General features: G+C 52.2%; 2 protein-coding genes across 2 annotated transcripts in view; one reads left to right on the top strand and one right to left on the bottom strand.

Annotated features, from left to right (window-relative positions):
• LOC101638505 (keratin, type II microfibrillar, component 7C) overlaps positions 1-1,137 on the bottom strand; it is a 19,359-nt gene extending 18,222 nt beyond the window's left edge. Inside the window, exon 1 of the mRNA XM_004711459.1 lies at positions 1,116-1,137. Coding sequence (XP_004711516.1) covers positions 1,116-1,137 — 22 coding nt within the window. The remainder of the gene's footprint in view (positions 1-1,115) is intronic.
• A 1,513-nt stretch (positions 1,138-2,650) lies between these two features.
• The window catches only part of LOC101638194 (keratin, type II cuticular Hb5-like), a 14,998-nt gene continuing 3,035 nt past the window's right edge, over positions 2,651-14,613 (top strand). The window contains exons 1-7 of the mRNA XM_004711458.2: positions 2,651-3,088; positions 4,310-4,518; positions 6,169-6,229; positions 7,672-7,767; positions 8,168-8,332; positions 8,569-8,694; positions 8,891-8,895. Of these exons, the coding sequence (XP_004711515.1) occupies positions 2,666-3,088; positions 4,310-4,518; positions 6,169-6,229; positions 7,672-7,767; positions 8,168-8,332; positions 8,569-8,694; positions 8,891-8,895 (1,085 nt within the window). The 5' untranslated portion in view covers positions 2,651-2,665. The remainder of the gene's footprint in view (positions 3,089-4,309; positions 4,519-6,168; positions 6,230-7,671; positions 7,768-8,167; positions 8,333-8,568; positions 8,695-8,890; positions 8,896-14,613) is intronic.

Genomic DNA, 14,613 nt, shown 5'->3' with positions numbered 1-14,613 from the left:
CTTGCAAGCTGAAGCAGGGAACTGCTAAGGCAGCTGCACCCTGGTGCGACCATCACAAACAAGAGATCCGAGAACTAGAAAGGTGAGGCTCACCACCCATTTATCCCTCCGCCTTTCAATTAGCCCCACAAGTGTTTTTCGGCCAGGTTGGCACAATTAACTAACTCACCAGGGTTCAGTGCTTGACACACAACTCCTCTGAGTAAATGTGAAAGAACGGGTGAATGAATGGAGTCAGTTCCATGTCTCATGCATGAGGAGGGAAGATGGACATCCTGTGCCACTCCTACAACGCACAAAGGTGTCCCTGTCTGTGGTCCTCAGACCCTTGCCCTACACACTCACACAGCAGGCAGGGGCTTGCTACCCAAGATGCATGTCAAGCAGGGTACCTAGGCATTTTGTGAATAGACCTCATTCTTCTGGATGAACTCTCGATTGACCACAGGGGCCTCAGGCACTACCGAAGAGTCTGCAGGAGCCGTTATACAATTTGAGGCATGTGTGTAAGGCTTCCTGATGGCACAGTGTGTTAACCGTTGGACTGTTAACCCAAAAGTTGGTGGCTTGACCCCACAAGCTGTGAGTCTGAATCGGCTGGATGGCCGTGAGTTTGGGTATGGATGTACTGATAGCCTGGGGCCTTCTTGAAAGGCGTCCTGGTGGAGGGTATTACCAGTTGGGCTGCTAACCACAAGGTCAGTAGTTTGAACCTACCAAAAAGATGAGGCTTTCTACTCCTCTAGAGAGTTACAGTCTCGGAAACTCACAAGGGCAATTCTCCTCTATCGTACTGGGGGGCTAAGAGTTGGAATCCCCTTGATGGCAGTGAGTTTGATCTGGTTTGGGGCCTTCTGTATAATATAGGAATATAGGCATGCACGCAGTAACCTGGCCCACACCAAGCCCATTCTGGGGAAATGCACCCCAGACCATTGTCTTAGCTTTAATTTGCCTTGGGGAAGCCACTAAGTGCTGGGCTGCAAACTCACCCATTGGTTCTCCGGCAGAAATACCTGGCAACTTGCTACCACAAAGATGGCAGCCTGAAACCTGCTGGGGCAGCTCTGCTCTGTCACGTGGGGTCTCTGTGAGCCGAATCCTCTCTGCAGCACCTGCCAACAAGATAGCCGCCATGCTTGTTCCCACGTGACCCTGGTTGTTTCTGAAAGTACCGAGTTTCCAGGAGGTCTCCCAGCCCGCCCTGGAAGAGCTCAGTCCTCCAAGATGCAGAAACAACACCCCCTTCTCAGACCAGCACCCACTGGAACGGGCTGGGCCCAGCTGTCTCTGGATCCAGTCCACCCCCATCCTCTCCCCCCAGGATGTGAGTCTGTCCACCGGGTCTCTCCGCAGTGAGGTGTGTGTGTCCGGATGCAAGACACCAAAAAGGCCCACCATTGCCTACTGCTCCATTTGGCTCTTTCCTGATCCCCTCTCCGACCCCAGCCTGCTTCTGAGACGGTGCTTCAAAGGTGGTTTCCCTTCGTCTTCTCGGTAAGGATGGCTTTGCTCCAGGGCCTGGGGGTGAAGGTGGGTAGCTTGGCATAATTAGGGGAGGCTCTGACCTGACACTATGTAAACAAAGCAGGTGCTTAACCCTTCAATCTCCTTTGCACCCTGCTCTTCTGGGTTGTGAAAGGAGACGCGTGAGATGACCTGTGTTCATCGTCTTGCTGTGGGCGTCCCCTGTATGTCTGGCCGACCTGGTGAGATCACAGCCTCTTCAAGGGTCTGTTCTCCCCCAGATTTGCTTCTTTCTGATGGGCCTCAGCTCTTACCTCTTGAATGGATGTTTTGCTCCTTGACATACCTGGGCCTCCACCAGGACAGCTCTCCGAGGGTAGCCCCAGGGCTTGGCACACAGTGGAGGGTCCAAAACACCCTTACAGACCGAGTCAAAGCAGCTCCCCAGATACCAGCCAGATACCTCTGGTGTCTAGTCAGTTCAATTCTGACAACGTTTTGGGAGGACCTAGTGTGTGCTCATTGCCATGGGAGATATTAAAGGTGCAGAGGGACTATTTCTGCCTCCCAGGGGGCCACACAAGTACCAGTAGCCACGGTAAAGACAGAATGCAGAGAAGAATTATAGTAAGACTTACAGAGGCACCAGCCACATGTGTTTAACCTGCAAGGATGGGACAAGTGTCCCTTCAGCCATAGTGGGACACATGTGCCCATCCTGGAAAGATGGGTGTCCATGCAGCCTCACAGGGAGACATGTGCTCACCCTGGAAGGACTGGCCAGGAAGAACCTGAGTGGGACATAGGACCCTTCAGGTCTCAGGATGATGCTGGCCTATGCCTCCACTTGCCCATGTGGGATAATGACCCTGGTCTACCTGCAGCCCCCAAGGGGGAATTAGGGGCTTAGAGATATGTCCAGGCCCACGAGGTTGAAAAGGCAGGGCGACAGGTTTATTGTGATGCACGGTCTCCTTGAGATGCCTATTAAAAGACAAGTTCCAGCTTCCCTCTCTGCCTGCCTCCTGGGAGATTCCCACGCTCATAAATGGCATTAATGACTTTCTCCCGCCTTTTATGTTGTCAGGAGGCTTGCCCGCTGCCTGATAAAAGGCAGGCACTTTGACAGCCCCAGTGAGACCTGGAATCCTCTCAGGCCGCTTCTTCTCATCCCTGGTACGTTCTGTGGGGCAGAGACATGGCCAGCCGTTCCTACCGCATCAGCTCCGGCTGCACCACCCGCAATTTCAGCTCCTGCTCTGCTGTCCTGCCCAAGCCCGGGGCTCACAGCTGCTTCAGCGCAGTCACCTACCGAGGGGGCAGCCCCGGGGGGCCAGGCTACAGGCGCCTCAGCGGCTTTGGCAGCCGGAGCCTGTGTGCAGTGGGGTCCCCCCGGATTGCTGTGAGTTGCGGGAGGCCCCTGAGAAGTGGAGGCAGCTTTGGCTACCGGGCAGGGGGTCTTGGTGGGCCCATCCCATCCTGCATCACCAGCGTGACGGTCAACGAGAGCCTGCTGACGCCCCTCAACCTGGAGATCGACCCCAACGCGCAGTGCGTGAAGCACGAGGAGAAGGAGCAGATCAAGTGCCTCAACAACAAGTTCGCGGCCTTCATCGACAAGGTGGGTGCCCTGGGGTTGTGACATGACCCTTGGAGCCCTGAGCCCCCCGACAGTGCCCTACTTTCAGAACACAGTGCAGGCCTGCCAGCGGAGTTTCTGCCAAAGGAGAATCCATTCCCAGGGACATACGGGCTTTGGGTCAAAGTGAGTTTCTCTTGGCTGTAGCCCGGTGGGCCCACTTCCTCGCTGGCTGGCAGCAGGGGTGGGAGCTCAATTTTGAGAGGTTGACTGCATTCTTTGGCTCGTGGCTTCCTTTCCTTCAGCTTCAAAGCCAGCCATGGTGGGCTGTGGCCTCTACTTTTCAATGTCTCTCGCGCTTCTCTCTGCCTTCCTCTTCCACCTTTAAGGGCACTTGTAATTACACCAGGCCCCTTGAAACCCACTACCATGGAATCGATACTGACTCATAGCAACCCTATAGGACAGGGTAGAACTCCCACTGTGGGTTTCAGAGACTGTAACTCTTTTTAGGAGTAGAAAGCCTCATCTTTCTCCCTTGGAGTGGCAGCTGGTTTTGAACTGTTGACTTTGAAGCCTGAACCATAACCCAATACGCCACCGTGGCTCCTGGGCCCCTCTGGATAGTCAGGGGATTATCTCCAGATCTTCAGTTCCATAACCTTCATTCCATCTGCCAGGGCCAGTTTGTCATGTGATGTAACATTCACCAGATCCAGGGATTAGGGGGTGGGTAACTTTCCAAAAAACCAAACTCATTTCCATCAAGTCAATGCCAAATCATAGCAACCCTATAGGACAGGGTAGAACTGGCCCTGTGAGATTTCCAGACTGTAACTGTTTACAGGAGTAGAAAGTCCTATCTTTCTCCTCCTGAGTGGCTGATAGTTTCAAACTGCTGACCTTTTGAATTTCAGCCCAATGCATAACCACTATGCCATCAGAGCTCCTGTGGGTAACTTTGGTGGGGCATTCTTCAGCCTGCCACATATGCTCTAGAGGGCATTTCTAGGGTCAGATGTGATTTTATTTCATGCAGAATAAATATACCACTCCATATTATGTGCTCTTTGGGGGAGGGGGAGATGGGACGGAAGAGAAGGGGTCACGCTCAGACTTTGATAAATGATTTGTCCACCTGGGCCTGGTCAAAGACTGCTTCAGGTCAGAGATCATCCCCAAGGGCAGAGAGAGTTTTGGGGGACTGGCCCGTTCTCCCTCAGAGCTTCCCGCTGGTCTCTCTCCCCCCATCCTGGACGGCAGGTGCGCTTCCTGGAGCAACAGAACAAGCTGCTGGAGACCAAGTGGCAGTTCTACCAGAACCAGCGCTGCTGCGAGAGCAACCTGGAGCCCCTGTTCAACGGCTACATCGAGACGCTGAGGCGGGAGGCCGAGTGCGTGGAGGCCGACAGCGGGCGGCTGGCCTCGGAGCTCAACCACGTGCAGGAGGCCATGGAGGGCTACAAGAAGAAGTGAGCAGGGCTGGGCTGGGCATGGTTATGGTGAAGTAGGTCTCAGGTGGATGCCGTGAAACTGCCAGAGATGGAGACCTCAGAGGGACGGCCAAACCGCCCTAGACGGCTTATCGGATTGTTCTGTCCTTGGCCTGCTCTGTTTCGTCTTGGCTTGGGACGAATGCGGCCGGCCCCGATGAGGGGACAGGGGAAAACTTGGGCAAGAAGAGCAACTCCAAGCCTAGAAGAGGTGGGACACACATCCAGGGCCTAAGCTGACCCAGAGATGGGGAGAAAGGCACTCGCAGAACGGGTGGGGCTGAGCCAGCAGAGCTCAAGAGCAGGCCTTGGGAGCCGTCCGCTCTAGGGTGGGCTGGAAGGCAAAAGTCCTGGGCCAGGTAGCTTCTCCACCAGCTTCTGTCATCCAAGAGGCCTGGATGATTCTTCACAAGCTCTTGTTCTGCACAGTGTTCTTCCATAATGCACCAGGTGAACCTTTCGCTTCAAAGGGGATTATTTAGTTTGGCCAACCCTAGTCTACACTCCACTGGGTAACTTGGCCCTCTCTCCCCACAGTTATGGAAGATGAAGGGTGAGGTTGGCATTCATTAGTCAGGGTGGTGCTAATAGTCTCAGAATCCTGGTCTTGGAAGGTCCGGTTGTACCATCCTGACAGACCCAGAAGTCGGCCTTGACTTGGGGGTGATGCAATTACGGATACGAGCCCCAATTTGTAGGTGTCAGGGTCTGCTTGCACTCTGGGGGTGTAAGGGCTGATAATTATAGACTGAGGGTTTATGGCAGCCCTAATTGCCCGGTATTTAAAATGTTATGGAGACCGCTCTCTGGGAACGCTGATCCTGTTGGTTGGCTGGGCAGGGATGCTCTGGAGATAAGGCCCCGTGGGTAACAGGAAGGGCCCCGGTTGGTGGAGGAGGGCTGTGGAAAATACTCTGAGTGGTCTGGGCACAGTGGCACAGTTCCAGGCCACTGTGGTGGTTACTGGCTTGGATCTTGGGGACAGGGGCACAGAATGACACTGGGGGTGGCTTCATAGATTAGCATTATGCTTGGACACAGTTCCGCGCTAAAAGGGAGCAGTGGCAGTTTAGTGTTGGACGGCTTGTCTTCTATGTGGGAGACCGAGGATCGAACCCCAGCCACTGTCCCTCAGCCACAGTCATACCCCATCTGTCCGTGGGAGGCTTGCTAGGATGTTGGACGGATTTCCGTGGAGCTTCCCGACTTAGACAGATTAGGAAGAAAGGTCGGCTGGCCTCCTGGAAAATCAGACAATGTGGCCCGGTCCTATGGTGAGTGGGGTCGCCATCAGTCAGGAGCCAACTCACTGGCAGTGAGCATTAGTCTTTCATTCATTCTGCAAACATTTCCTGAGAACTCCATTGTACAGTCAGCATTTTAAGCCAAGGTGCAGAGCTTACATGACTTGCCCTACGTTTATAGCTACTTCGGTCAGACCTGAAGGTCTACTTCAGAGGCTAGATGCCAAGGACTTAGACTACAGGTCCAATGTCCTTTTAATGGACCCTTTATGGCTGGGAAATAAAAGTCCAGGGAGGCCAAGCTCCCCTCTGACAAGGCTCAGGGGAAGAGCCAGCTGAAGTTCTCAGCCCCAGGGACATTTCTGCCTGTGCTCTTTCTCATCAGGTACGAAGAAGAGGTAGCGCTCAGGACCACGGCTGAGAATGACTTTGTAGTGTTGAAGAAGGTAAGTGACTCTTCACACACACAGGGAGGATCCAAATTCTGGACATGGGATGTCTGCTCATGCTCACTCTAGTCAGCCTGGAGGTAGGAAGGCACTCAGGCCCCCTGGCAAAGGAAGGCCCATTGGTTTGACTGTGGCCTCTGCGCAGAGACCCAGGCAGGGTTGACAGACACCTGACAAAGGAAACCTCATCCAGTTGCTGGAGGGCTTTGTAGAAGCTGTCGATTCACTGAAATGCTTGCTTTTCCATCGGCTTTGATGTGAGCACTGCCTCCTCCATCGGATCCATGCTGGGTCTCAACTTGCTAGTGATTGTGTGAGCTCTGGCCCTCAATCGGGACAATTGCAGAGGGTCAGCAGACTAGCTGGGGAAGCAAACAAACAAACCTGATATTGCTTTTCCTCTGGTGGAAAACAGGGGTGTGACAGTGTCTTTAGTAATAGTGAGAGGCCATGATGGCGCTGTGGGTTAAGCACTGGGCTGCTCACTGCAAGGTTGGTGGTTCAAACCCACCAGCTGCTCTGAAGGAGGACAATGAGGCTGACTGCCCCCATGGAGTTGCGGTCTTGGGCACTTCCGTGGGGCTGCTACAAGTTGGGATGGACAGGAGGGGAGTGGGTTCGGTTTGGGTCATAATGACCGGTGTCCCAGTCACACTCCTTGTGACTGATCATGGAATGGAGAGATCCAAAGCAGCTGCTGTCCAATGAACTCTAACCCTGGGGACCCCATGGGCACCCCAAGGGGAACTGTGCTCCGCAGAGCTTCAGTGGCTGGTTCTTCACAACTAGAGGACCGAGTCTTTCTTCCAAAACATATCCAGTAGGCGTGAACCCCCAGCAGGGTGGGTGGTAGCCAACCGCGTTAGCCCTGGGTACCTTTCTGAAAGGAGAGGGGGCTGGTAAGAACACTGCCAGTAGAGGTGTCTTCTTGATCTGGGGCAGAAGAGTCAGCTTTTAGGGTAGGTGGAGTAGGGTGGATGTTGCTTGACCCGGGAGACCTATCAGTAGGTACACCGTGGTTCTGTGGACCACACACGCGCATGCCCCATGAGCCCCTTGGGCTTAGACACCTAACATTTGAGGCAATGACGGAGGCTTCCTTCTTCAGCACAGCCTGCGGGTCTGGAGGGGTCCCGCTTTTCCTAGGTGGAAATGTCTGGTTCCGCTCACGCTTGTGTATTCCGAGATCAAGTCCCCCACCCCACCTCTCTCCTCCTCTCTCCTCCTATGTGTTGGCATTAAAGGCCCTGTCTCTTCTAAAGAAGCCTGGAGGATAAAGATGAAAGGTCAAGGGTAGACTTATAAAGTGCACGTTAGGTAAGCAGCAGCCGAGAGGCCAAGAGACAGGCACAGGGTTCCCTTCAGAGGAGTGAAGAGGGCTCCGGGCCATGATGAGGGGGCTTCTCCCACAGCCGCCCCTCTCTGTCTGTCTCCACCAGGACGTGGACTGCGCCTACCTGCGCAAGGCGGACCTGGAGGCCAATGTGGAGGCGCTGAGGGAGGAGATCGGCTTCCTGCAGTCCCTCTACCAGGAGGTGAGCCTCTTGCTGCTCTGGAAGAGCTGCTGGGGGACGAGGCAGAGGAGGGTTTTCCCAGGGAGTGGCCTGTCCCGTGTCCGGTCCCGTGTCTCAGGGAGTGGCCTGACCCGTGTCCTTCGTTCTGGGGACAGTTCTTAACTCTCCTGGGTTCTGAATGTCCTTTCCTTCTGGGCCCAGCAGCAATGGTCTCTGGGTAGTGCTCTAAGGCCCTGGGTAGAATAATCCAGACAGCTGGCTCTGTGGACCAGGCCTTGAGCGGGCGCCCACCAAACTTTCCTGACTGCTGCCAGGTTGAGACGTTCCTTCCAAAGCTGGGAGAGTTGGGGCTGCTCTTTGGATGGTTGGTGGGGTGAAGGTGGGTTGGGAGCTGAGGGCCTCTGGGGCTTGTCTCCGGCAGGAAATTTGCCTCCTCCAGTCCCAAATCTCAGACACCTCAGTCGTGGTGAAGATGGACAACAGCCGGGAGCTCAACATGGACTCAGTGGTGGCAGAGATCAAGGCCCAGTACGATGCCATTGCCAGCAGCAGCAGGGCTGAGGCCGAATCCTGGTACCAAACCAAGGTGAACAGGAGGGCTGGGGGCATGTGTGAGCCCACCATGGTCCTGGGCCTTCCCTGGGAAGGGAAGCCCGGCTGTAGCCGAAGTCCAGAGCAAGCAGACGGTGGTGGTGAAGCAATAGCAGCGTGGTGGCCTGGCTCCCCTGGGTGGGGGAGGCTGGACGAGGGACAGGGATGGGCAGCACCACAGCTCCGCTGCACCCGTGGGCTGTTTCTGCATGTCTGCCTCCCTCCCTGCAGTGCGAGGAGATGAAGACCACAGTCACGCAGCAGGGCGAGAACCTCCGCAGAACCAAGGAGGAGCTCAGCGAGCTGAACCGGCTGATTCAGAGGCTGACGGCCGAGGTGGAGAACGCCAAGCAGCAGGTGAGGGAGAAGCCGAGATCCCAGGGGTGCTTCCCACCGGCTTTCCTCCTCCCTCCGGGGGCTGCTATTTTCTTTGGAGGGGCTTCGAACTTCTGAAGGAGCACAGCTCACCAGAGATTGCAGGCTGAGGGTCGGTCTGTCTCCCTTCTATGAACCTTACTCTCTTCTCTTTCTCCCTTGACCATTTCTCTCCCAGGCGTCGTAGGTTTGAAACCACCAGATAGGATGAGCCTTTCTGCCTTTCTGCTCCTGTAAAGATCTACCCTCTCGGAAACCCACAAGGGCGGTTCTGTTCTGTTCTAGAGGGTTGCTGTGAGTCAGAATTGACTTCATGGCATCAAGCTTGGTTTTGCGGGGGAAGCTTTGCTGGGACAATATGGTTTAGGGCGGTAGGACAGAGGCTGCCTTTTGCGTTGTCTCTCCGTCTTCACAACTCTCTGCGTTTTGTTTTGTTTGGGGCTCGTTAGTTGCCAGCTGTTTCATCTGTATTATGCTGGGGCAAGACTTTAATGCCTTTGTACTTCACACGAAGGGGCCTTGGCAGTGGAGTGGATGACCCACTGGCTGGCGAATGGCAAGGCTGGTAAAGATTCCGTCTCGGAAACCCCGTAGAGGCAGTTGCACCTAGGAGCGTGAGTCGATTCAATGGCAGGGAGTTTGAGTGACACTATATTTGTTCTTTTTTCCCCCCCAAGTATTTATTGTGAATTGGAAGAGAGTTTACAGAGCAGAGCCTCAGTTTTACATCCAACGATTCAGACGCATTTTGTTTCAACTCATCCAGCTCGATCCCTTCAGCACAGCAACACCCTTCACGTTGCCAGCTTTCTCCCTGCGTCTCCTGTTTCCGTTCCTCCTTTCTCCCTAACCCTCTGAATTTTGTCCCTGGGTAAGTGCTGCTCTCAGACTGGTTGACGATTCTACCACAATAGCGAGTCCAGCTTCAGATCTGAGAGGTGACTCGGGGCTGTCGTTTTGGGGGTCTCGCTTGTCTTCTGACCGAGCACCCTGGGCTCTTCTGCGGTGGTCAGTTCTGTTCTACTTTCCCCTCTATCCAGAGCCTTCTCATGGGATCCCTTTCAGACCAGTTGGTGATGGCGGCCGGGCACCATCTAGTTCTTCTGGTCTCAGAGCTGTGGAAACGGATGTTCGTGAAGGTCGTCTACTTCACTAAACGTTTCCATACATCTTTCCATTTTCATCACTGTCTTTTTCTCCAGATTTGGGGGGTGGGGGAGCGGGGAACCAGTGGGTACACTTGAGAGGGCAGCTCAGGAGATTTTAAGAGCCCAGGTGCTGCTCATCCAAATAGGGTGTAGGATGCGGTCTCTTTGAATTATGTTATACCAACAGACGCTGAGACAATGGTCCCGATCCCCAGGACCCCAAGGAGTTTGGTTAGGTATTCAAACGTTTGCATTAAAAAATGTGTGTCCTGTGTGCTCCACCGCATTCATGGAGATGTTTGCAGCCAAAGTCAATGCACCTATGCAAATATCTTCGGTCCAATCTGTATAGATTTGCACGCATACTCTCACTCCCCCTCCCCCATCTGTTCAGCCTGTATGTCTTTTCAAGCCCCGGGGTTTAGTTCCCCACAATCGCAGGAGTGTGTCTATCGTAGTGTTTGCCCTCGATTGACTTTAACTCTTGCAAGCCCCCAGTGTTTCAGCCTGCTGCCATCATGGTTTACAACTTCCCTCTTGCTGTAAAGGGTCTGCCCCTTCGCCCCAGTTCACAGCCATCTCCCTGATAGTCTGTGACTCCCCCCCACCCCCCTTTCCCCCTCACTCTCCTTAACCATCAAAGTATGTTTCTTTCCATGTGGAAACCTTCCCTTGACTTTCCACAATAGCAGTCTCCTACACTATTGGCTGTGTTGGGCTTGGCTAATTTCACTCAGCCTAATGTCCTCCAATCCATCCATGCTCTGAGGTGTCTTGCAGATTCATCGTGCTTCTTCAACCTTGCACAGCATTCCACTGTGTGTATGCGTCGCGGTTTATTTAGTCAGTCTTTCTCTCCCGGGCATTTGGGTTGTTTCCATCTTTGTAGCTCGCAAATAGTGTTGTGATGAACACGCATGTGCATGCATCTGTCCACGCTGAGGCTCTAACTTCTTTAGGCTATAAGTGGAGTAGAGGGATTGCTGGGTCAGCTTTTTTGAGCAAGCACCCTACCACTTTCTGCAGTAGCTCATGACTCGTTCTGATGGACTTGAGGTGCAGAGAAAGGAATTGTCCACTCCGTCGAGGGGAATGCTATCAACACCTGTCCATTTTTATTGTTAAGAGTTTATCTCTACATCTTTCATCCAATTCCCTTTCTCACATCCAGTGGGCCTTCTCACAGAATTAGTATATGTCTATGAGCCCTGGGTGGTGCACAGAGTGAATCCAACTTCCAATGGGAAGATTGGCGGTTTGAGGCTACCTCGAGGTGCCCTGGCAGAATGGCCTGGAGATCCTGCTGAGAGACTACAGCCTTGGAAACCCCACAGAGAGCAGTTCCATTCTGAAACGCACGGGGCAGCCATGAGTGGAAGTTGACTGAAGACAACTGCTTTTTCTTCCGGGTCTAGCAGTTCTTTATCTCTATGTTTACCAATATACATATGTAGATCAACCACAAACACAACTCACTGCCGATGAATCCATTCCTAGCTGCAGGACAGAGTAGAACTGTACCTGTGGGTTCCTGAGACCTGAGACTACCACTCTTTGTGGGACTCGAAGGCCACCCTGGTAACCACCGTGCTACCAGGGCTCCTCTACATATATCTAGGCACCTTTCATGCATGCTTTTTGGTGTTTTCAATTTATGTGATAATATTATGCCAGGAATCTCACGCTGGCTCTTTGCCAGGTGACATCTTGTCTCTGAAAGTCACACAAGCTTGCTGTCAGTGAGTTGGCTCGCTCTTTCTGACTGCCCGTCAGGATGGCATTCTGTACTTTCCTGTCTGTTCCCCACTGATGGAGACTTCGTTTGCCTCCGAGTCGTTGCTACTGCAATCAGCCGTATCACAAACATTTCCGTAGGGTTTCTATGTGCATCCGTGTGCCACGGGCTCCGGAGGTACCAAGCAAGCGATGGAATTGCTGGGTGGTGAGGTGTACGGGAGTGTCCATGCACCTGGAGTGCTGCGCGGAGTATGTGGCCGTTGTCACCACCTGTCGGTTCCTGCTATGGTGAGGTTTCTCATTTGTTAGGACTCTAACAGGCATAAGCTGACGTCTCACATGATTTCACTGTTCCCGTCTCTGGGTTCCAGTTCTCCCGGAGTCCAGATTTCTGGGGTCCATGGAGGTGAGGTGATCTACTCAGGCCATTGTGTTGGGATGTTCTTTGAACCTTGAGCCTTGAGGGTACTGGTTCCCCAAAGTCTCCATGAAGCCAAGCACTCGCCTAGTCCGTAAAGTCAGCGTTGCGCTGGGCACGGCGCTCTTTTGAAGAATTATCCACAAGTAGTCTGTTTCAAGAAGCAGAAACCCCAAGGTCGGACTAGAACTCTGTGTGAGGGTAAATCTGTGATTATTCTTCAGAAACAGTGCTGTGTGAAGTTCTTCCGGATCACCGTTTCTTTTCCCGGCTCTATGCTGGCCGGTCTCCACAGCCACGCTGGTCCCGCAGGATAAGGAGAATCTTTGCAACTTCTTTTCTCTCTGCAGCAGCTGGAAATCTCCACCTGCTGGACAGGAGAAAGACGGGGCTTTCTACTCCCGTAAAGAGCGACAGTCTCAGAAACCCACAGCGGCCGTTCTCCCCTGGCCTAGTAGAGACAGTCGCTCGATTCACGAGCCACATGCTATCCATCAGCTTCTATTATTGACTTCGTGTCATCTTAACACTGGTGAGGCTGAGTATCTCCTCATACTTACTAGTCCTTTGTGTTTTCCCCAATAAGAACTGCCTATTCATAGCATTTGTCCACTTAAAAAAAAAAGGAGTATCCCCGGATCTTATCTTAGTAGTTTGCAGTATTTTTTTCCCGTTTGTTTTGGAAGTTTAATTGTGAATTGGGGGAAGGTTTTACAGAAGAAAGCAGATTTCTGGCCAGTAATTCATACGCCTGGTAGTTCATTGATTGCTGTCGCTGCAATGTGGTATCACTTCTACACTCTCTCTGCTTCCCTTCCCCCTTTCTCTCCTAAGCCTTCTGAACCTTTTCCTTGGGCCAGTGCTGCCCGGCTAATCCCAAATGACTGGTGTGTGCACCTCCCTAGTGCCAATTGTTCCCATTAGAGACCTGTCTGTTGTTTGGATGAAAACAGAGCCACCGAGATGAGTTTGTTTCAAGACCTGAAGGGGGTCTGAGTGATCTGCAGTATGTCCTTGTCCACCCTAGAAGTGGGAGCCCTGGTGGCATAGGGGTTACGCATTGCCTATTAACTGCAAGTCTAGCAGTTTGAAACCACTTACTGCTCCCCGGGAGAAAGAAGAGGCTTTCTCCTCCCATAAGAAGTAACAGTCTCAGAAACCCACAGGGGCAGCTTTTCCTTCCTTTTGGGTTGCTGTAGGTTGGAACAGACTTCATGGCAGTGAGTTTGTTTGTTGGTTTTGTTTTGGGTTTTGATCTTAGATGTGCATGTAGCACATCACGTTCAAGTTTGATGTTTCTCCATACAGCGAGAAAATGAATTATGTACTCCTTTCTTTCTCCCACTGATACATGATACTACTTTTGTTATCATGCCTCGTTCCTGGTTAGACCGCCCTCCGTTTCGGTCCTCTTCCTTTTTTGGTGTTGTTCTGAACCAGCGGGTGAGATGACTCACAGGTGATCTGTGACCATTCATAACTAAAGTTCTGAAATGTGCAAGCACTTTCCTTTTTTGAAAATGGAATTAGAGACAGCTCACAGTTGTCCTTGTAGTAACAGCACACTCACTTGGATTCGGATGTACTTATTTTTACCCCCGTGAGGTAGAAGGACAAGGGGTAGTCGGTGAGCTGGCCATTGTAAATGGGGAATTGTTTTGGCAAGCTGACCTAGGTGGCCCGGAGAGTGAGATTCTGGGCAGCAGCCTTTGCAATCTGGGGTTGGGCACTCTTAATGGAACATCCCACGCCACGTCACGGCTCTCCACGGCTCAGTGCCTTCATCTGCATCGTGGGAACAACAATTCTACCTGTTCTGGAAATCTCGTGGACTCGTTTTTTTTAAGGTCAAGTAAGATAACTGTGAAAGCGTCTGAGAAACTAACAAAGATAGACAAATTGAGTTCGACCATAAAGTAGTATGAAATAATGGCACAACTCCAAATAAGCTATTATTTTCCTGCCTAGTTAATTTCCCCACTGAAGTATTTCCTTTTAAAGAAGGATAAAGTTCAAAAGTGAACTGTTTTTATTTCAAAAGTTAAGAATTACTTTGAACAGTTTGATTGACATATAATTCACATGCTGCATAATTCAATGATTCAAATATATTAAAAAGAGTTGCACAATTTTCACCACAGTCAGTTTGAGGACTTTTTTTCCCCATTCTTGTATCCCTTGTCATTCGCTCTTCACTCCCCTCCAGCCTCCCCTGCCATAACTCTATTATCTAGTGACTATCTCTATAGAGCTGTCGATCCTGGATTTCATATCAAGAAAATCATACCAGAAAACCCAGCAACAACAACTAAATAAGACAAGAAAAACAGTAGTCCAAGAGAAGTAAGAGAGACTAGGACACATTGAAAAATGGGCTAAAAGGGAAAACAAGTGATACTATGTTCCATTTTAACCTAGTTATTGTCTGCCGGAGGAGCCTGGTGGTGTCGGGGGTACACATGGGCTGTGATCCACATGGTGGGCAGTTGGAAACCGCCAGCAGCTCCTCGGGAGAAAGACTGGGCTTTCTACTCCGGTCAACAGTTACGGAGTGTACCCACCAGGGGCGCTATGAGTCGGCATGGTCTGGATGGCAGC

The sequence above is a fragment of the Echinops telfairi genome, unplaced genomic scaffold, assembly GCF_000313985.2.
Source record: "Echinops telfairi isolate 266 unplaced genomic scaffold, ASM31398v2 ScPeMD7_12;HRSCAF=54, whole genome shotgun sequence".
Lineage (NCBI taxonomy): Eukaryota > Metazoa > Chordata > Mammalia > Afrosoricida > Tenrecidae > Echinops > Echinops telfairi.
The sequence above is the reverse complement of the archived record's forward strand: the minus strand, read 5'-3'. Positions and strand labels throughout refer to the sequence as shown.